The sequence below is a fragment of the Xenopus laevis genome, chromosome 1S (genome assembly GCF_017654675.1).
Source record: "Xenopus laevis strain J_2021 chromosome 1S, Xenopus_laevis_v10.1, whole genome shotgun sequence".
Classification (NCBI taxonomy): domain Eukaryota; kingdom Metazoa; phylum Chordata; class Amphibia; order Anura; family Pipidae; genus Xenopus; species Xenopus laevis.
Window position 1 is genome coordinate 93,545,469 of NC_054372.1, and position 21,962 is coordinate 93,567,430.

Sequence of the window (21,962 nt, forward strand, 5' to 3'; positions counted from 1 at the left end):
GACAGTACCCCCCCCCACCCCCTTTCAACAAATAGGGCTTGTTCTGACCATACATTTTGCCTGTTCTTTTTATTAGGAAATATTGTTTTGTGTTTTTTTATTATTTCTTGCTGTGAACAGGGCAAAATTTGAAATGCAAAATAAAGCCACATTTTACTTCTGGATCCCAAAATGCACATTCAAGCAAGCCAGCAGTCCACTGGGAAGTCCTCGGAATAACGAGTTACTCTTCATCTAAAATAATAACAGGCTGTAGCTGGGGGAAGGTATGGGTTTATTTATAGAGAAGCTTCAAAGTAGACTGTTGGTTAGTTTGCTCTTTGGAATAAGGAAGTAGCATTTGGTTTCAGTTTCATTTTTAAATGTTGCCCTGTTTACTGCAATAACATTTTTAAATATTTTCTAATTAAAAAATAGGCTAAAAGTATGCCAGCACAAGCCCTTTTAATTGAAAACAAGGGTGATATAGTGCCCTTTAAACAAGACAAAAGGGTTAAAAATGCACAGTAATTATATGTAGACACTCACCTGATAGTCTCAATAATTTCATGTGCAGCATCATGGTGCTTATCCTATAATGACAAAAACAAAAGCGCTTCAACATTTTTTACAGAATTCACTTTGTGTAGCAATACAATAATTTCAATAAGCTATTATGCAAAGATGATTTGCTTGTTTGAATTATTATTGCTTGTGTAATTATCATTACTTTTCAACTAGATGAATCAATCCAATTTAAAGAGCCACTAACATTGAAAAAGGGAATATTTTTACATTTAAAGTAAATTACAAATGTCCTATTTTAATAGAGATGCACCACATCCCGGATTCGGTTCAGGATTGGACAAATCTGAACCCCTTTGCAGGATTTACATTCAGATGGCTTTGAGTGCCTGTCTGAATTAAATCTGAACAGTTATCACATCACATTTTTAATTACATTATGACTTGAGATTGGATGGCGATATTTTTTCTCTCTCAATTATTTTAATTTACAAAATTTAAGGGGATCTAAACAAAAAAAAATTAAATATGTAAACTTACTCATAGTACATTTCTTTAAGGATGCTTTAGCTTAACAGCTCTCTTTGAAGGCCAAGAGTGTCAGCTGTTTATGCATCTGTCAACTATCTACACTATTCAGTTAACGATGTTTCAGTTAATCTAAAAGCCTGATATTAGAAGACTTAACTGCAGAGATGGCAGAAACAGTTAAAAACAGAAAGTGAATGTAAACTGCAATTTGCTCAGAACAATACCTTGGGTAAAGCTGGCCACACACAAATATCTACTTGTTTGGCAAGGAAACAAATGCAGGAATTTCTTAACTCACTGACCACAAGACACAGACAAATTAACAGATGATTAGAGAGTATTTAAGGTCTAATTTTAAAACAGTGCAATGTCTAGAGAACTTTTTTTTTTCTTCACAAAGGGCCCTGCCATATGTATATAAGGGGTTTTCAAACACAAGAAATCCAAGAAACCTTCTTGAATGTGGTACCTCGCTCTACGGCAGGCTGTGATGGAGAAGGAGCAGCTTCTCTGTTGAGATCAAAACTGACCTGATAGTCTCCGTAAATAATGTATGTATATTTTTATTTGTATAGCCTTTGGGGCAAATCACTGTACAGCAGAACAATAATTTAACAGAACAAGCAGCAGAATGAATTGCAATCATAAATACAAATAAGTAGAAAAATGCAGATAAAAATAAAAGTACAGTTATAAACACACAAGTGCTTAGTGTCAAGGAGACAAAACAATGGAGGTCCCTGCCCATAAAGCTTACAGTCTATATGGAAGGGTAACTTACAGACACAAATCAGGGGATATTAAGTGCTGTAGTTACAGTGGGTGACACTGACATATAAGTGTAATTCTCCTACCGCACATCTGTAGTTCACCAATCCTGCAAGCTGGTGGTGCGTTCCTTCCGTTGACCTGGCAGGATCCCTTAGCAACCAATGTGTAAAAGAAACGGATCCGCACACACCGATTAATGCAGTCGGGGAATATCCCCTTTTATTCAGCCACCAAACATCAACGTTTCGGGGGGGGGGGAACACTTTTATTCAGCCACCAAACATCAATGTTTCGGGGGGGAACACCCATGGGTGTTCCCCCCCCCCCCGAAACGTTGATGTTTGGTGGCTGAATAAAAGGGGATATTCCCCGACTGCATTAATCAGTGTGTGTGTGGATCCGTTTCTTTTACACACTGACACATAAGTGCCACTTCCCAGTTCAAATGTTATGCAAGTTCTCCAAGAGGTAGTCTGAGTTCAGTTCTGAAGACATTGGTGGAGGATTCTTTACAGAGAAATTCAGTAATGGCATTCCAAATATAAGGAGCAGCAAGACAGAAGGGTTTGATGCGGGAAACAGCAGTAGCAGTGGGTGGTGTAACCAAATCCAAGTCTTATGCTAATATCGTCCGGCTCCCACCACAGACGCACCGATATCGTACTAAACAAAGTACTATATTATTGGTGCGTCTATGAACATTTTTAGGGAGGCCAGTTGGTAGAAGGTTACAGTAATCTGGACAGGATGAGAAAATTCATGAGAATCTTGGTTGTAGCAGGTGAAAGAGGGATGGCAAAATTGTGCAAGAAAAAGTGGCAGGGACAGTCAAAGATTACCGCAGACAGCTTGCCGAGTTGACGGGGTTAAAGGAGAATTCAACCCAAACTTTAAAAAAACCCTACCCCTCAACCCTACCTATCGGAAATGTTTATGACTTTCGGCGCATGCTCAGTTGTTCGGGAGCGAAAAATTACTCTAACTGCGCATGTGCCGAAACTCTGATCTGCTTCCGAAGTTTACCGAAGAAAAGAAGATGGCTGCCGTGAACTCCCGAGGACAGAATCTGCACAGAGGGGTAGAGTAAAAAGGGGTATTTGCTCCAGGTACCAGGTAAACTGGGGGAGAGGAGGGAGGGGTCTAGGTAGGGTTGAGAGGGTAGGGATTTTTAAGGTTTGGGTTGAATTATCCTTTAATGAGCATATCGTCAATAGAGATAGTAAGTGGGAAAGTAAGACCAGGCATAAGTGGAAAGAAAATTAGTTAAATTTTTTTTGAGGTGGCACAAGTTCCTCCAGCTGGAAACTGCTAGGAGGCAGTTGGAGATCTGAGCCTCGTTTCAGCTGTTAATGAAGGGGTGGATAAATACATTTAGGTATCATCAGAATACATATGATAAATAAAGCCAAATGAGTGGATGAGATCTCCCAAAGACAGAGTGTATGGGGAGAACAACATCAGACCTAGTACAGAGCCTTGTAATATGGAAGAGCACAATACATAAACAAAAGTTTAGATACAAGTGATAGAAGTGAGACAGGACGGGTGAAGAGTGGCCTTTTAAAAAATAGGCTTTACACAGGCCTGTTTGAATGGAGGGGGGGAGGTTACAGAAGTCAGAGAAGAATTGAAGAAGTAAGTGCTGGAGTAAGCTCAGCAGCACAGTGTTTAAGCAGAGAAGAAGGCATAGGGTCAAGAGAGCAAGTTGTGAGTGGGATCTTCCACATATGTTTAGCAGATCTTGTACAAGAAGTTTAAAATCTGGTTTGTGAATTCAGCCAGGAGCGTGGGTTTTGAGCATGAGTACACTTAAGGGGGCAAATGAGCCAATGGTGGAGGATAGTATGCGATTACATGGTTCAGGGGGTATGAGAGAAAGAGAGACCACCATGCGAAAATGCAGCATCAACCGCGGTATCATTCTGTGAAAGAAAGAACTAAATAATTTAGAGAAAAAATAGATCATGGATAAATGCGGCTTAGTTAAAGTAATGTTTAGAAGGGTACAAGAAACAGAAGGCCGGAAGAAGGAAGAGTTGGAATCTGAATAAAGTTAGAGGGATGAGAAAATTTGAGCAGGTGGACAGGAAAATGGGGACAAATATAAATTGGTATGGAGCAAGGCCCATGGCTTGGAGAGACATCCCATGCAGCCAGCAAAAGTAGGAAAAAGAATGGAAAGAGGATTTGAAGTGATAACGCATCCATTTATTAGCAATAACTGGAGAACGAATGTGTTGCAATAGTTGAAAAGTGTAAAAGAGCTGGAGTATGTAGATGGTAGCAGGGAGGAAGATACAGCCATATGAAAAAGTTTGGGAACCCCTCTCAGACTGCATAATAATTTACTCCACTTAAAAAAAAAAAAAAAAAAAAAAAGAGAACAGCAGTATGTCTTTCATTTTTCAGGAACACCTGAGTACCAGAGTGTTTTCTGAACAAAGATTTTTAGTGAAGCAGTATTCAGTTGTTTGATATTAAATCAAATGTGAAAAACTGGCTGTGCAAAAATTTGGGTACCCTTGTGATTTTGCTAATTTGAATGCATGTAAATGCTCAATAGTGATTACTGGTAGGGATGCACCAAATTTTGGATTCCGCCGAACCCAAAATCCTTTGTAAAATATTTGGGTGAATCCTGGATTCGGTGCATCCTTAATTACTGGCAACACCAAATTGGTTGGATTAGCTTGTTAAGCCTTGAACATCATAGGCAGGTGTGTCCAATCATGAGAAAAGGTACAGTATTTACAATTGCAAGTTGTGCTTCTGTTTGACTCTCCTCTGAAGAGTGACATCATGGGATTCTCAAAGAAATTCTTAAAAGATTTGAAAACAAAGATTGTTCAGTATCATGGCTTAGGGGAAGGCTACAAAAAGCTCTCTCAGGGGTTTAAACTGTCAGTTTCAACTGTAAGGAATGTAATCAGGAAATGAAAGGCCACAGGCACAGTTGCTGTAAAACTCAGGTCTGGCGGGCCAAGAAAAATACAGGAGCGGCATATGCGGAGGATTGTAAGAATGGACAACCCAAAGATCACCCCCAAAGACCTGCAACAACATCTTGCTGCAGATGGTGTATCTGTACATCATTCTACAATTCAGAGCAATTTGCACAAAGAGCATTTGTATGGCAGGGTGAGGAGAAAGAAGCCCTTTCTGCACTCACGCTAACACAAACAGAGTCGCTTGCTGTATGCAAAAGCTCATTTAGACAAGCCACAGTCATTTTGGAACAAAGTGCTTTGGACTGATTAGACAAAAATTCAGTTATTTGGTCTTAACAAAAAGCTCTTTACATGGCGGAAGAAGACAACTGCATTGCAAGAAAAGCACCTGCTACCTACTGTCAAAATTGGTGGAGGTTCCATCATGCTGTGGGGCTGTGGGGCTGTGGGGCTGTGGGGCTGGTTCAGGCACTGGGGCCCTTGTTAAAGTCGAGGGTCGAATTCAACCAAATATCAACAAAATCTTCAGGATAATGTTCAAGCATCAGTCACAAAGATGAAGTTACGCAGGGGTTGGATATTCCAACAAGACCCTAAAAACACTTCTAAATCTACAAAGACATTTATGCAGATGGAGAAGTACAATATTCCCGGAATGGAATGTTTCGAAAATCTATGGGATGATTTGAAGCAGGCTGTCCATGGTCAGCAGTCATCAAATTTAACTGAACTGGAAAGATTTCGTATGGACAAATGGTCCAAAATTCCGCCATCCAGAAACTCATCAAAGGCTATAGAAGGAGTCTAGAGGCTGTTACATTTGCAAAAGGAGGCTCAACTAAGTATTGATGTAATAGCTCTGTTGGGGTGCTTAATTTATGCACTGGTCTAAATTTTTTTTTTTTTATGATGCATTTGCATATTTCCGGTCTACCCAATAAACTTTATGTCACTGCTGAAATACTACGGTTTCCATAAGGCATGTTATTTATTAAAAGAAAGTTGCTACTTTGAAAGCTCAGCCAATAATGAACAAAACTCCATAGAATTAAGAGGGGTTCCCAAACTTTTTCATATGACTATGTGAACAGAATAGTGACAGCCAACAGGAGGGTTAGAGGAAGTACCGTAACTACATTAGGGAGCACTGTGCATGCAAACATTACATACGTGATGGTATAATGGAAAAGTGCTTACTGGTAGCATAACATAACATGATACCTTGGAACTAGGGTTGCCACCTGGCGAGTATTTTATCGCCCAGGCCAGTAAAAATGACGGTTGATCCCAATGTTATTAATAGGGAAAAAAGATAAATATATAGGAAGGCCGGTATTTTTTTTCCAGAAAAGGTGGCAACCCTACTTGGAACTGAAGGCAAAACAAACAATAGCTCATTCAGTTTGTCTAATGTAAAACAAAAAAAGTGCATAAACACTATCCAAACTTCCAAAAATAAACAAAATGTATTTCTGACTTAATGAACACTTTCCAACCCCTTTTGGTCATTCAGGCCGTCCTTCGCCTTATTCCGTTGTGAAGTGATGGGATTTTAGGCTTAAATTCCCTGCTTTTCATTGTGAGCAGTGCACAGATTCTGTGGAATGCAGAGGTACATACTTCAAATCACAGAATCTATAATTTCAATGCAACAAAGTGATGGAGGGGAACACTAATGTTTTCCTTTCAATATGTGGAATCAGGCATGTACCGGTATGTGAAAAAAACAAAACAAAAAAAAAATTTTTTTCAGGAGTTCAAGTAGTGTTTATGCACCCTTTTTTTTAATGTTGGTGGGATATTTTTGTCCTGTTATCTGTATTTTTTTAACATTTTTAATAAACATTACATAGTAACATTTCTAATAAACATTACATAGTAACATTTCTAATAAACATTACATAGTAAGGTAAGAGTTAGAAACAGAAGAAGAGGTAGTGAGCCCAATTGTTTGCATTAAGCCCAGTCATTTGGAAACTAACTGGGTGGGGGTTGTCTATCAGGTCCTGGAGTATTATGTTCTATCCAAAGGCCCCAGATCCCTTCAAATTTTCCAGGGCACCCCTGTGCTATATATAGCCCCCGTGTGTATGGATGCTGGGTTTTCATTTGGAGGGGTTGAACTTGATGCACTTTGTCTTTTTTCAACCCAATTTAACTATGTAATTACCTATGTAACTATATACCAATTTTTGGACAGAGAATTGTTAAATCAATTTTTCCAAAAACCCAATGTGATTGGAGAGACCGACTTCCACTGTAGTAGTATCGACTTTTTTGCAAAGTAGAACAATTGTAAATAGCAGAGCTTAGTATAGTTGCTCATAGGCAGATCTCCCACAATTTCCAGGAAACACAGGCTGGGGGAAAGGATATTAAGAAGGTCAAGTGTCTGTTCTATATATGACAACAATTCACTCCAAAAACCTTGTATCACAGGGCACTGCCAAAATACATGAAAATATGTTCCCACTTTGGTTACATAAATCTGACACACCTTGATATATGAGGAGTAAGATACACTCTATGGAGGAATTTAACTTGTATGTACTGGTGTCTGGCTGAGATTGTAAGATGGGTATTAAGTCCAGTGCCTCTTCCCACATCTCCTCATTCAGCTCTTGGATGTTCTAGGTCCACTTTCGTTTGACCGTACTCAGCTTATTTGGCCACCATTACTATAATATACATATATGTTAACACCTTTTGTAGGTCCTGTCTCCTTAGATACTTCTCTAGCCTTAGATACTTCTCTAGCCCAGTTTCCAAAACTTGTATGTAGACATAATACATTGTAGGGAAGATGGGAAAATCTTGCCTAATAACCTGGAATTGCGTCTTTGGCAGTAATGTCTGCTAGCGTTTTAACCCCCGCGGTTGCCCATGAGGCTATATCAGACACCTCCTGAAGATGTGGTAAGTATTTGTTGCCCCACAAGGGGGTCCATTTTGACCACACCTGTCCCTGGGCTATTTTTAGTGCCATGTTAAATATCAATATGCATTTGACTTTTTCAACTAGGGTCAACCCTTAAGTGCCACAGATCGTAGAATCTATATTGTTCTGTGGATAAAAGGACTCAAGTGCCACCGATCATAAGATCTGCTGCACTAATGGGTTGGGGAGCAGAGGAGCTGCTTTTCAAGCCACTTGGTCTGTTACTGCGCAATGCTCAGCCAACAAGCATAAGCTGGGAATGAGTGGCCCCTGGGGTGCGATTGCCAAGGGACTGCAAGGCAGCAGCAGCAGGCACATGGAATATACGTTTCATGCTTCTGCCACACTTCCTGGACCTACAACTCGGCAGATAATACACATGCCAGTTGCTCATATTGCAGCAGCCAGAGTGTCAGCCATGAAAATTCTTATGAGCTATTTTCATTTGGAGATTTCTGAACGTCACCTAATTTGGTAAATCTATGCATATTGGCCATCAGTGTTGAGTAGACCGATGTTCATATTTAGGGTGTTTTATGGGGATAAATTATGAAATGTGGGGCATATAATGGGGTAAAATGCAAGCTTTGTGATGATTTTCAGAAATTTCATAAAAACCACTACGTTCAGCATAGCTTTACTGTTTGGTAGTTTGCAGTGGAAAGGTGCATTTACCCATTTTAGATAAGAATGTGCGCTTTCCAAAAATATATGGTTTTCTACTTTTTTCTAAGTTTTCTGTACTTTTAGGGGATCTTATGGTACATAATACACACACCGGGTGCTTATATTGCAGCAGCCAGTGTGTCATCCGTGAAAATGTATATGTACTGTTTGATGGTCATTAAGCTGTTCGGTAGACCTCCGACATTCATATTTAGGATGTTTTCTCTTGGTAACCAATGCTATGTGGGAGATAAGATGATAAAAAGTGGAAGCTTTGAGGCGAAAAGTGGAAGCTTTGAGGCGATTTTCAGCTATTTTAATCAAAACTGACATTTTTGTCAAAGTATTGTGACAAAAGTAATTTTGTAGAAAGACACGGTTACCGATTTTGGATTCGTCTGAATGTGTACTTTCCAAAAATAGAAGGTTTTTGGGGGGTCAACATATCTTTTTGTGTTTTTACCTAACAAAAAAATGCAGTAAATGCAATGATTATTCAGTAGCTAAAGTGACTTCTGGGACAAGTTGTATGCGCAAACTTCATTTCACGTTATTTTCTTCCCCGCCCCTAATTTGCATATGTAAATTAGGATTCGGTTTGGCTGGGCAGAAGGATTCGGCCGAATCCCGAACTGAATCCTGGATTCGGTGCATCCCTACAATAGTCAAAACAAAGATTTTGTATTTGTGTGTACTACATAACATTTAGTACAAATGTATAAAATGACATTTAACATTGAATTTTTATAATCTCTAGTCTAGAGGGTGAGTGCATTGTCCTGACATTTTGCTATCATTACAACATCCACAAGACGTTGAAGACTAACAATATATCATGCAGGTATGTGCAGCCATCACATCTAGTTTCCCCATGCTGTAATCCTGCATTACCCATTCACATGCCCAGTTTTGTCAAACAAGGCTGATCTGCCATCTTCTACATTGACTGTGCAATGACAGGCATATCATCAGTCTGCCAGCACATACATGGGATTAATGTGAAAACACATTTCAACGCTAAAATCTGACCAATGGTTGCACTGACTGGCCGATGCCATGTCTGTCACTGTGAAGTAGGGATGCACCGAATCCACTATTTTGGATTCGGCTGAACCCCCGAATCCTTTGCGAAAGATTCGGCCGAATACTGAACCGAATCCGAAGCCTAATTTGCATATGCAAATTAGGGGTGGGAAGGGGAAAACATTTTTTACTTCCTTGTTTTGTGACAAAAAGTCACGTGATTTCCCTCCCCGCCCCTAATTTATATATGCAAATTAGGATTCGGTTCGGCCGCGCAGAAGGATTCGGCTGAATCCTGCTGAAAAAGGCTGAATCCTGAACCGAACCCTGAATTCGGTGCATCGCTACTGTGAATGGAACAAGAAGCAAGGAACAGAGGATCTACATTTTTTGCAGACGAAGAAGTCATTTCACTGTGTATGCAGTGCTGAAACTTTTAAAAAAAATTAAATCAAATTATTCAGGACACGAATATGGGTTCACGGTTAGATCTAACCTTGGATCTAACATTAGGTCTATCGCATATAATTAGCTATGCTGTAGTGTAGTTGGTTAACCAACATTAGTCTTGTAGCTTGTGTGCACTATTTTATTGTACAATGTTGCTGAATATAACTGCACTTTGTAGATTTATATGCTGTAAAAGAAAATAAACCCTTAAAACAAATATGACCATAAATGCCATATTTTATGTACTGAACTGACCTAAACGTGTAGCAGCTCTAACAGTAATTATCCAGGCCTTCAAAGTTGTATACTTGAATTTACCATTTTGGATTTTGTTCGGAAAGTCCATGATACGCACACGTTGAGTGTCATCTGGGCAACGGCTGAGGCAGAGATTTTCAATGGCTGTGGTGGACTGATACAGTACTACAAAACGATGTACAGTAGTTCTACCCGATTTTTACATGAAGTGCCATTTCTCTTTAAAGGGTTTAGGGAGCACCTATGGCTATATGGTTTTCAATGTTTAATCTATGCTTTAAAGGAACAGTAACACCAACAAATGAAAGTGTTTTAAAGTAATGAAAATATCATGTATTGTTGCCCTGCACTGGTAAAACTGATCTGTTTGCTTCAGAAACACTACTATAGTTCATATAAACAAGCTGCTGTGGAGCAATGGCGGAAATTGAAAAACGGCTATATGGCACAGGTTACCTAATGGATAACAGATCCTTTGAATGGCTACCCCCATTGCTACACAGCAGCTTATTTATATAAACAATAGTAGTGTTTCAGAAGTAAACAGCAGTTTTACCAGTGCAGGGCAACACTACATTATATTTTCATTACTTTAAAACACTTATTTTTTAACATTACTGTTCCCTTGGGTGGCTATTAGTTCATCAAGTCAAACATTGGTCGTGTGGATTTTAGCCTGTCAAAGAGCTTCACTTATTTCTTAGTATGAGATGAGGTTATTTATACAAGTGAAATTAAACTGCCCAGATGGATATTTATTTGTTATTTAACATATTAGAGGGCCAGATTGAATTAAAATAATTCGCCACATGCATTAAGGTCTATGGGCAACAATTTTTTTTTTTGTCTATGGGCATCTTTTTGCAGCGAAACCTGACATGAAAAAATTTGCTCATCACTACTTATAAGGATTCTTTCTGGTCTTCTATGTTTTCCTGCACTCAAGTAGACAATATCAGATTTATATTCCCACAGCTACTGCCAACAAACACACACACCTGGATAGCTAATGCTCAGGAATGTAGTCTCCAATGCCCCACATGGGATGCCTGCTCTTATAATAAAAGAGCAAAAAGGAAGGAAACTACATCCCTTCATCATAAGATCATTGTCATTTGATTCCATAAAAGGAAGTTCTATTTTAAGTCAACTGTATTCTCAAAGAGGAAAGTGGGAACCACTGCCAGCCAATTGGAACCCCTGGCTCTAAAATGAATGCATCAATGTTCCTAACAAGACATATAAACAGCCTGTGCATTTTACACATAGCTGGAATGTCAGAGAGCTGATGCTCAAATCTGGCTAGAAAGGGAAGTTCACACCAGGGCAAGAAGTTAGTGAAAACAAACTACTGAGAAGAGGTTCTACAACCCCCTTGAAAAGACAATTTGGTGCCTCCAATAACAAGATAAAAATTAGATTTAAATTTTAAAAGACAATAAAAGCCAAAAATGTAGGTTGTCATATCGTTTTATGGCAATAGCCCCCCCCCCATCACCTAACCGGTCTCTCTGCCCACTGATAGGCGTGTTCTTTAAAAGTCCACTAATCTAGGTAGCCTACTTTCCTTGGCATTTAAATGTGAGACAAACTCACCACAGAAAAATTCATTCCTATGGGATTTTTAAAAGCATATTTATCAAATGGTGAACGCCATTGATAAATATGATTCTAAAAATCCCATAGGAATAGAAAGTAGGTGAGTTTTTCTGTGGTGAGTTCCAATCTAACATTTAATAATTCTGCTCCTAAATAGCTGCCTCTACTGGAATTTTTACAAAACAAAAGTGAAAACATGATCAAGAGTGGGCAACAAAAAGCACATCAAAACCTTTTCATTAAAAAGTATTTTTTTTAGCAATATCACGTGCAACAGGAGATTACAAGTTTATTTAATGGGCACCATTATCCTTTAAAGTGATTTTGAAGTAACAAAACGGCCCGTGTGCCACTATCTTAAAAGGACAAGGATGTTGCCAGTTGGTTAGGCACCTGGTGAATACAATTGCAAACGTTGGATCCCAGGCTGGAGCTACTCTTTGCTGAAAAATGCAGGTTACCATCTTCTGTGACTATCCAGCAGCCCATTGTGGCTGTTCAGGACCAAGCAACTTGGCTATGAGGCATCAGCTAAGTATATTAACAGCCTCAAAACCCCATAAAAAGTAATGATTTTTTTTTTGTCTGCTTGTGGTGTTCTTGCTTAAAGGAGAAGGAAAGCTACGGAGGCATTTTATTGCCAATAGATTAGCTGCAATAGTGCAAGCTAGAATGCTATATTTATTCTGTAGAATGTTTTACCATACCTGAGTAAAAAGCTCTAGAAAATCTCTGTTTGTTTAGGATAACAGCTGCAGTATTAACATGGTGTGACATCACTTCCTGCCTGAGTCTCTCCCTGCTCTGGGCTCAGATTACAGTAGAGAAGGGAGGGGTGGTGGAAGAGGAGCAAACTGAGCATGCTCTTGCCCAGGGCAATGAGGTTAAGCTGAAGGCAGGAAGTCTGATACAGAAGCCCATGTGTACACAATAGAAGGTAAGAAATGCAGTGTTTCTTTTGAAAGGGGACTCAGAGCAACATTACTTTGGGGGTTTACTGGTATATTTAGATGGACCTTTCTGTTAAGGCTTACTTAGTTTTAACCTTTCCTTCTCCTTTAAAGGAAAACTAGATCACCAAAATGAGTACTTAAGCAACAAACAGTTTACATCACATTAAGTGGCATACTGGAGAAGTGTGAGAGTGTGAGAGTGAGTGAGTGTGAGAGTGAGTGTGAGAGTGAGTGTGAGAGTGAGTGAGTGAGTGAGTGAGAGTGAGTGAGAGTGAGAGTGAGAGTGAGTGAGAGTGAGTGAGTGTGAGTGTGAGTGAGTGAGAGTGAGTGAGAGTGAGTGTGAGTGAGTGTGAGTGAGTGTGAGTGAGTGTGAGTGTGAGTGTGTGTGAGTGTGTGTGAGTGTGTGTGAGTGTGAGTGAGTGTGAGTGTGAGTGAGTGTGAGTGAGTGTGAGTGAGTGTGAGTGAGTGTGAGTGTGAGTGTGAGTGAGAGAGAGTGTGAGAGAGAGTGTGTGTGTGTGTGAGAGTGTGTGTGTGAGAGTGTGTGTGTGTGAGAGTGTGTGTGTGTATAAATAAGAGAGTTCCACTCATACATATCTGACACAAATTGTGCAGTATGTACAGATATGGATTGCCAGATTCATATTTTTGGGCCTCTACATGCCACATACTTTGGTAAATTATGCATATTGGGCATCAAACTGTTCAGTATACTCCTGAAGTTCATATATTGGGAGATTTACCCGTTACAAATGGTGCAAGTTGCAATATTTTTAGGAAATATGTAATAAAAACAGGTAAATTTAGGTAATTTTGCAGTGTGGTAGTTAAAAATTTAATTATCCATATAATGACTGGAGTAATAGGGTTGCAAAGTCAAAAAAAGATAGCATATATGTAAAAGAGCACTATGCTCTTTTAAATATAGAAGAAAGTGTTTTGGCTGATGAAATTTTCTGCAAAAACCCTTCCAATTATTCAATATTGCCTACCTACATTATAAGGATGGATTTTTTCTCCTTTACTGGTTCTGTCTCAGGTGTTTCAGTCTGGCAGTTCAGTGATCCAGGTGCAAACTCTGACCTGTTACAATTTGCTACATTTCTCAGCACCATCTGTGGAATACTAGAAACTACTTTATCAATTCTTTGTATACAGCTGCCTTTAATGAAACTCAGGGATTCTGCTCTGCAGGGCCAAAGATAAGAAATGTATCAAGGGCAGGCAGAGTATGACACACACATGGAGCATAGGGCAGGCAGAGTATGGCGCATAGGGCAGGCAGAGTATGGCGCACACACAGGGAGCATAGGGCACGCAGAGTATGAGAAACAGGGAGCATATGGCAGGGAGAATATTACACACAGGGAGCATAGGGCAGGGAGAGTATGGCACACACAGTGAGCATAGTGCATGCAGAGTGTGGCACACCCAGGGAACATATCGCAAGCAGAGTATGGCACAAAGGTAGCATAGGGCAGGGAGAATATGGGACACACACGGAGCATAGAGAAGCCAAAGTATGGCATACACAGGGAGTATAGGGAATGCCGAATACACCAGGAGACAGGGAAACCTATCAGGGCTCTAAGATGGACAGTTTATACTGTGCTAAATACAGTGACTAGGTGAACAAAGTGGGCACTTTCAGTCTAGGTCTGAGATGTGAACAGTACAGGGATTTAGGGGGGGTGTATAAAAAAGGTGATACAGGTATGAACAATACAGGGGAGATAACAGGTGTGAACAATGCAGGAGCTTACGGTCTGAATCTGAGATGTAAACAATGCAGGTAGTGATGTGCGGGTCGTGTTTTTTCCGACTCTAACCCTACCGAAGCCTGACCTCCCTCCACGTGTGCCCGCCCACACCCACCTACCGGCTTCCTTTTATAGACCAGCCCCGCCGATGATGTCACAAAAAGGTGAGAGTGTGAGCAGGCGCGGAGCTATAAAGCCAGAAGTCGGCAGTTGCAGGTGGCAGATGGGGAGAGCAGGAAAAGAGCTCAGTCCACCACCCGCGAGGAGGGTTGGTTTTTCTGACCCAAGTAAGCAATGTGTACTATACATAAAATGCAAAAAAAATATGTAAATATATGTAGTGTATAAACTTGAAAAACAAATAGAGATAGTTTAAAATGTCTTTTTACCAAGACAGGGTAAAGATTAGGCATTAATGACAAGATGAAACAATCCAAAATATAAAAAACTGCAAAGGCTTGTATAAACTATGTGCTTTATAGAATCCCTGTGTATGAAATGCAAAATGCCATCTACTAGCACGCCCACCTAGACAGGATTACACCACACCCTGCCACTACAGAGACAAATACTCAGAAACCGAGTCTTATATGTAACTATCGTGTATAGTTATGTCATACCTTGTCATATTTTCCTTATTGTATGCCTTAATACTATGCTCTGCTTTCATCCAAAACCTAAAATTTGCATAAAAATAAATATTTCCTAAGTACATTTTTAATCCTTATTTTGTTTTATCTCTTAACAGAAAATGAGCAATAAAGGTTCTATTTTAATAAATGTCTGTTTACATTTTTTGCTGGTTCTACAACTGTAACATTATATTAAGTGTCAGTCTTAATAGCCAGCTAACTTCAATTCCCAGAACCCCTTGCACTCTTAACTTGTAATTCTGAGTAGTGACCAGCTACCATATCAAAGCAAGTGATTTTCATCAATAATGCGTTTTATGCCAGTGTGAAATGTTAATGCTTTCTATTGTACTGCCAATGACAAATTAAATAGTTGCATTCTAGAGAGTAAATTACAGAACACTGGCACAAATGAAGAGCTAGCAAGCAAACATACATTTATATCACAAGATACTGAAAACAATCAAATCACATTTTTAATACTTTCAAAACTTTTAACTTTTTATAGTTTTAAATTGCTGCTATTTAAAACACAGTACAATTCTGGGAAGCAAGTGGTAAGAAAAACAAACATTGTGACAGTTGCAGGACACTTTTTATAAACCTAAACATTTAGGAGGGGCAGGAAATAAATGAAAAACAATTTTGTGTAGGCGAACAGCAATAGGACCCGCAATAATAAGACAAAAATGTAACACCAAAAAGTTAAAGTGTATCCAAGTATTTAAAATATATGTACTGTTGCTATGCACTGGTAAAACTAGCATATTTGCTTTAGAAAGACAACTATAGTGTATATAAACAAGCTGCTGTATAACCATGGGGCCAAAAAAAAAGCCACAGATTACATAGCACATAACAGATAAAACACCATTGTATTTGACATTGCTTGTCTGTTATGTACTAGGTAACCTGTGCCTTTTCTCAAGCTTGAGTGGCTGCCCTCATGGCTACACAGCAGCTTGTTTATATAAATTATAGTATGCTCTCTGAAGCAAACACACAGCTATTCCCAGTGCATGCTAACAGTATGTTAATTACCTTAAAATGCTTTAATTTTTTTGGTGTTACTGTTCCTTTAACTCTTCAGGACTGAGCCTAAATTATTGGATTAGAAAAGTGCTATTCACTAAAAGATGTAAATTTGTTAGGCATCACCAGTAAATAAAATTGCTAAACTTGAAGTCCAGACTGGTGCTCCTCTTGGCTGAAAAACCTACAGGCCTATGGTCTAAGGTTAGTGACTATGTCACTTGGTGAAAAGTACTTTTAACCTTGCTTAGTATTAGGGATGCACCGAATCCACTATTTTGAATTCGGTCGAATACTGAACCAAATCCAAATCCTAATTTGTATATGCAAATTAGGGGTGGGAAAGAGAAAACATTTTTTATTTCCTTGTTTTGTAACAAAAAGTCACGCGATTTCCCGCTCCAGACAGCGGTTCGGCCAGACAGAAGGATTCAGCCAAATCCTGCTGAAAAAGGCCGAATCCTGCCCGAATCCTGGATGCGGCACATCCCTACTTAGTACACATACTAAAATTAAGTATGATGTATAGAGTAATATAAGAATTTTTGTTCATTTGTAACTTTTTGTAGTTCTAACATTTTTACCCAAAACTTTAGCTCAAAAACTGTGCAATTTAATCATTTAGAACATTTAATTAATTTAATCATTTAGAAATTTACATTGCAAGATAAAAAGATGAAGAAAAAGGCAAATAACTCAAAAACTAATAAAAAATAAAAAGAGAAATACAGATATGGGATCCATTATCCGGAAACCCGTTATCCAGAAAGCTCAGAATTATGGAAAGGCTGTCTCCCATAGACTGCACTGTCAAATAATCCAAATTTTTTTAAAATTATTTCCTTTTTCTCTATAATAATAAAATAGTACCTTGTACTTGATCCGAACTTTTACATGATTTTCTAGTAGACTTAAGATATGGAGATCCAAATTACAGAAAGAGCCGTTATCCTGAAACCCCTAGGTCCCGTGCATTCTGGATAATAGGTCCCATACCTGTGATATGAAAGTTTCCTAAGAATAAGCTAACACATACTGCGTTAAGGGGGAACTATCCCTTTAAAGGGGTTGTTCACCTTTAAATTAACTTTTAGTATAATGTAGAGAGGGATATTCTGAGACAATTTGCAATTGGTTTTCATTTTGTATTATTTGTGTTTTTGAGTTATTTAGCACATCTTCAGTTTGCAGTTGCAGCAATCTGGTTGCTAGGGTTCAACTTGCCCTAGCAACCATACATTGATTTAAATGAGAGACTGGAATATAAATAGGAGAGGGCCTGAATAGAAAGAGGAGTATCAAAATTAGCAATAACAATACATTTGTAGCCTTACAGAGCATTTGTTTTTAGATGGGGTCAGTGACCCCCATTTGAAAGCTGGGAAAAGTCAGAAGAAAAATGGAAATAATTAAAAAATAATGAAGACCAATTGAAAAGTTGCTTAGAACTGGCTATTCTATAACATACTAAAAATTATCTTAAAGGTGAACCACCCCTTTAAGGCTAAAGACATACAAAAAAATGCCCCTCTTTACCTTTAGTAAAGCAACATCTGGGTACCCAACTCTCTTTGTACACGGTGTCATCTGTAGGTCAGGATGTCTCTGCACTTTCATATACACTCTGGTTGCAAACCCAAAACCTTAGCTAGGGTCTTGTTATGAACAAGGCAAGCTAATGTCTTCACCTAAGCCCCCCAAAAATGTGTCCTTAACATCCTAGATATTACCAACTAGTCTGCAAGTGAATGTCTTAGTAGTGAGTAATCATTACCAAGATACAGAACATAATGCAACCAACAGTAAATGAAAACCATTATGTGCATACGGTATATAAGAACGAAAACATGCTGTCACATTTTCTTTCGATTCTTAAACCAATATTACTCCACAGCTAATATGTCATAGTTAGCACAGGAGATGAAATTATTAATACTGAATAACAGTCATTATGTAACCGTTCCACTTACAAGAAATGACTCTGGCTCTTTAACAACATAACCACTTGCAGACTCTGGAGGGAGGGGGAGCAACGGTTGCTATCGAGCTGGTAAACGCTATGCGACTTCCTTAACCAATCACGCGTCTTTATTTTGTTAACCCATTGATGCCTGGAGGCGGGAGCAGATTAAAATAGAGCGGCTCTTTATTACAGGTAAACCACACCAGTCACAGCTGCCAAGAAAGAAATGTATAATATATATGCATGTGCCTGTGAGCAAAACACAGCCAACTAAGTGACCGTTTTAAGGCAATCCATATTCTACACGCTTGTAACATAATCTGATCGTGAAGTAGCTGTCCATACAGTCAAAACTACGTCTATAACTTTACCACTGAGAGAAACAACACTTAATATAAAATAAACACAGGAACTTGGGCAATTGCCAATATAAAGGTTAAACAACACCAGCTTCTCTATGGTAGTCATAAATCACTTTAATAAGTCTAGGTTTGACCTTGCTAAACTGGGATGGGGAAGTAGGTCCAAAATCCACAAATATAATGTTAATGAACTACAAATCCCAGAATCCTAGGACAGCATTTACCAGGATAACTTCCAAAGTCATTTATTTTTAAAGCAGATAGAGTGTGTGTTAAACTCAACATTTACAGTGAACCAACAGCATGATCATCACACTGCAAATACATACACACCCATAGCATGCCAACTCATTCAAGGTTGGGCGTGTGCTGTCACATATTGGCATCATACCAGCATGGATATAAAAACAATTAAATTTGGCCTGCCAGGCCAAAGGTTTTAAAGAAATCTTGGAATTTGATTTTTTATTCAGATTTAGTGTGAAACACTGGAAAATAAATATGCACATTGTTGAAAAGAGGTAGTATTTTAACTAAACCAAACTCAATAAAGAATGGTTAAAAAGTAAATCTTGCTGTAAACCTGCCAATATATTCTAAACAACTCTCTCTTTAATAATTGTCCAAGTGTCAGTTGGAAGTATATAGGGCAAAGATCAAAACAGGGCCATAGCCCAACAGGAAGGAAAGTTTGGCACGTGTGTATACATACTTACAAATGTCAACAATCACACACACACACACACACACATTATGGTAGTGATACTCCATTTTAAATAACCAAAACCATTGTAAAGTGTTGCAGATTTGTGTTACTGTAAAAAATAGCCATGCAGCTGTTTGAAGCATAATACCAGCATTATCTGACATCAGAGATCTCTGAATGGTCATCATGGAATCTACATATAAACAACACACACGTACAACCCTATGTAAAGAGGCATCTATATAATGGACACAGACATTAATAAGATCCTGGTTTATCAAAGTGTATATATATATATATATATATATATATATATATATATATATATCCTAAACTGTCTGGAGACGAAATAGCCCCACATAGAACATGAACCGCCGCACAATTGCGGGTTTAGGCAGCTAATAGAACGAGCAAGGTATGATATATATATATATATATATATACTAATACACAAACAATATATGTAAATGAACATAATGCCTCTATCATTGCACAAGTGTAAGCGGTTTAAAGCTAAACCTATACAAACACAACTTCTTAGAACTGTGCGGCCTTCTTTTTCCCAGACCCCGGACTCACGTAAACAGGCAGCGGCCAAGGGTAGACAGCAGGCTCGGCTCCCACTGGGGACTTCAGTCTTAGTTCCCGCTTCTCGCCCATGTCCAGAGGGCATACTAATCCAACTCCGCCGGCGGTGCTGGTAAATAAAGAAGATGGTCTCTCTAATTCTTGGAATCTATCGCCCTTTACTCCGCCCTGCCGGTCCCCCGGTGTCCCCTTCACTCACACTCGGCGGCTCCGCAGCGCCATCTTAGACCCGGCGCCAAGCAACAATGAGTCCAGGCACGGCGCAAACCAATCCGGCAAGGGAGGGGAGATTCTGAGGGTGTGGCCTGCAAAGTGACCGCCTTCAAATGGAATAAAATAAATAATCCCGCGGGTGTCCTCATATGGCCCCTTAGCCTGAAGTCTGAGGGTTACAAGTCCATAAATAGCGAAGGAGTAAAAACAAGTTCGCCGCTCAAATAAAACACCCCTACTTGGTTGATTTATATGGTTGCTACCCAAGCGGACGCCGCTAAGCCCGACAATGTGGAAACAATCCTACGGAGAACACTTCATAGCAGACAGTGGACTTTACCAAGACAGTATGACAGGGGGCAAAAACGCCTTTCCACTAGCATTAAAATGTATGATTTGGGGATATCTGACACACGGGTATGTTAGTCTATGTCGAGTGGTCCAGTAATAAGTTGAGAGTTTGAAAACAGGTTTCATAAAGGTTCAAGGAAACGTATGAGAAAAGACAAAGTCAGGGAGTGGTATGGCAAGTGAAACAGAATACGTGCAGAGCGTGCTGTTGATAGGGAACCCCGGGTGCCGAATGGAGACGGAAGTATTACAGATCCGTGCGTCAGAGAATCCAGAAATACGCTATTACGCGTATCAGACTCACGTAAGGGAATGGTGCCAGTGAGGTAAAGAAAGGAGAGCCGACTACCAACAATGCAATGCACGTAGGCTTGTCGAAATCAGTGTCTCTTGTTCCTGACACGCGGTTGTATCTAAAACAGCACTGTGATGTAGATCGGATCATAATTACATGATGTTTCTGTACTGGATAGATGTAGTGTAGATACTTAATTCATATGCCAGATAACATGGTTGTTCTACAGAAAACATAATTTTTATTGCATAGATTAAAAGTGAAACTTATTATGCTATAGGTAAAATCATTAAAGGAGAAATAAACCCTTAATAAAAAAAACCCTACCCCCTACCCTACATTGCCCCCCCCAGTAGGGTTGCCAACTTTTCTGGAAAAAAATACCGGCCTTCCTATATATTTATCTTTTTCCCCTATTAATCCACCATCATTTTTACCAGCCAAGTCCATAAAATACCAGCCAGGAGGCAACCCTTCCCCCCAGCCTAGCTGCCCCTGGGCAAACGCTCCTAAGGGTCTGGCCACACGGGCAGATTCAGGGAGATTAGTCCCTATGCGACAAATCCCTTCTTCCTGGCGACTAATCTCCCTGATCTGCCTTCCACCTGCTAAAATGTAAATCTCCTGGAGGCAGGCACATGGAATGCTTCGTTTTCCAAAGTCGCTCGTAACTGCCACACGAAGAAACTTCGGGCGACTTTGGAAAACGAATCACTCCGTGTGCCTGCCCCCAGGCGATTTACATTTCAGCCGGCGGAAGGCAGATCGGGGAAATTAGTCGCCGCGAAGAAGAGGAGATTTGTCGCCTGGTGACTAATCTTCCCGAATCTGCCCGTGTGGCCAGACCCTAACTCTTTACATACCCCTCCGTGTAGATTCTGTCCAGCCGAGTTCACAGTCGACATCTTCTCTGATCTTCGGAATGAGACCGACGAAGTGGCGCATGCACAGTTGGAGCAATTTTCTGTTTCGCGACAACTGTGCATGTGCCGAAACTCACGAAAATTGCTGAAGCGCTGGTCTTGTTCAGAAGATTACCGAATCGGCTGAAGATGGTGCCCGTGAACTCAGAATCTGCAGGAAGGGGTAAGTAAAGAGTTAGGGGCATTTGCTTGGGGGAAGCCAGGCTGGGGGGGTCTACGTAGTGTAGGGGGGAGGGTTTTTTTTTATTAAGGGTTTTTTTCTCCCTAAAGGGTGATAATTCACAGTGAGGACAATGGGGCCCGATTAGCTAACATTACCTTTAAGGTGGCCAAGACCAAGCTTATCTTGAAACGATCGTGTAAATATACTATATGTTCATCCACTAAAAAGGCAATTTCAAGCTATATCATCTAGCTGAAGCCAGGAAAACTGTGGGTAGCTGCCTGCTTTGCCCCGCAAACAATTGGACAAAGGATACATTTTGCTGTGAACAATGAA

The 21,962-nt window shown here is 39.7% G+C and overlaps 1 protein-coding gene across 2 annotated transcripts in view; it reads right to left on the reverse strand.

Annotated features, from left to right (window-relative positions):
- Nucleotides 1–20,487, reverse strand: part of dot1l.S (DOT1-like histone H3K79 methyltransferase S homeolog) — an 83,779-nt gene extending 63,292 nt beyond the window's left edge. For both annotated transcript variants that reach the window (XM_018243641.2, XM_018243640.2), the window contains exons 1-2: nucleotides 19,673–20,487; nucleotides 529–572 (exon numbers count right to left, since the gene is read on the reverse strand). In XM_018243641.2, the coding sequence (XP_018099130.1) occupies nucleotides 529–572; nucleotides 19,673–19,753 (125 nt within the window). In that variant the 5' untranslated portion in view covers nucleotides 19,754–20,487. The remainder of the gene's footprint in view (nucleotides 1–528; nucleotides 573–19,672) is intronic.
- Nucleotides 20,488–21,962: the final 1,475 nt, after the last annotated feature.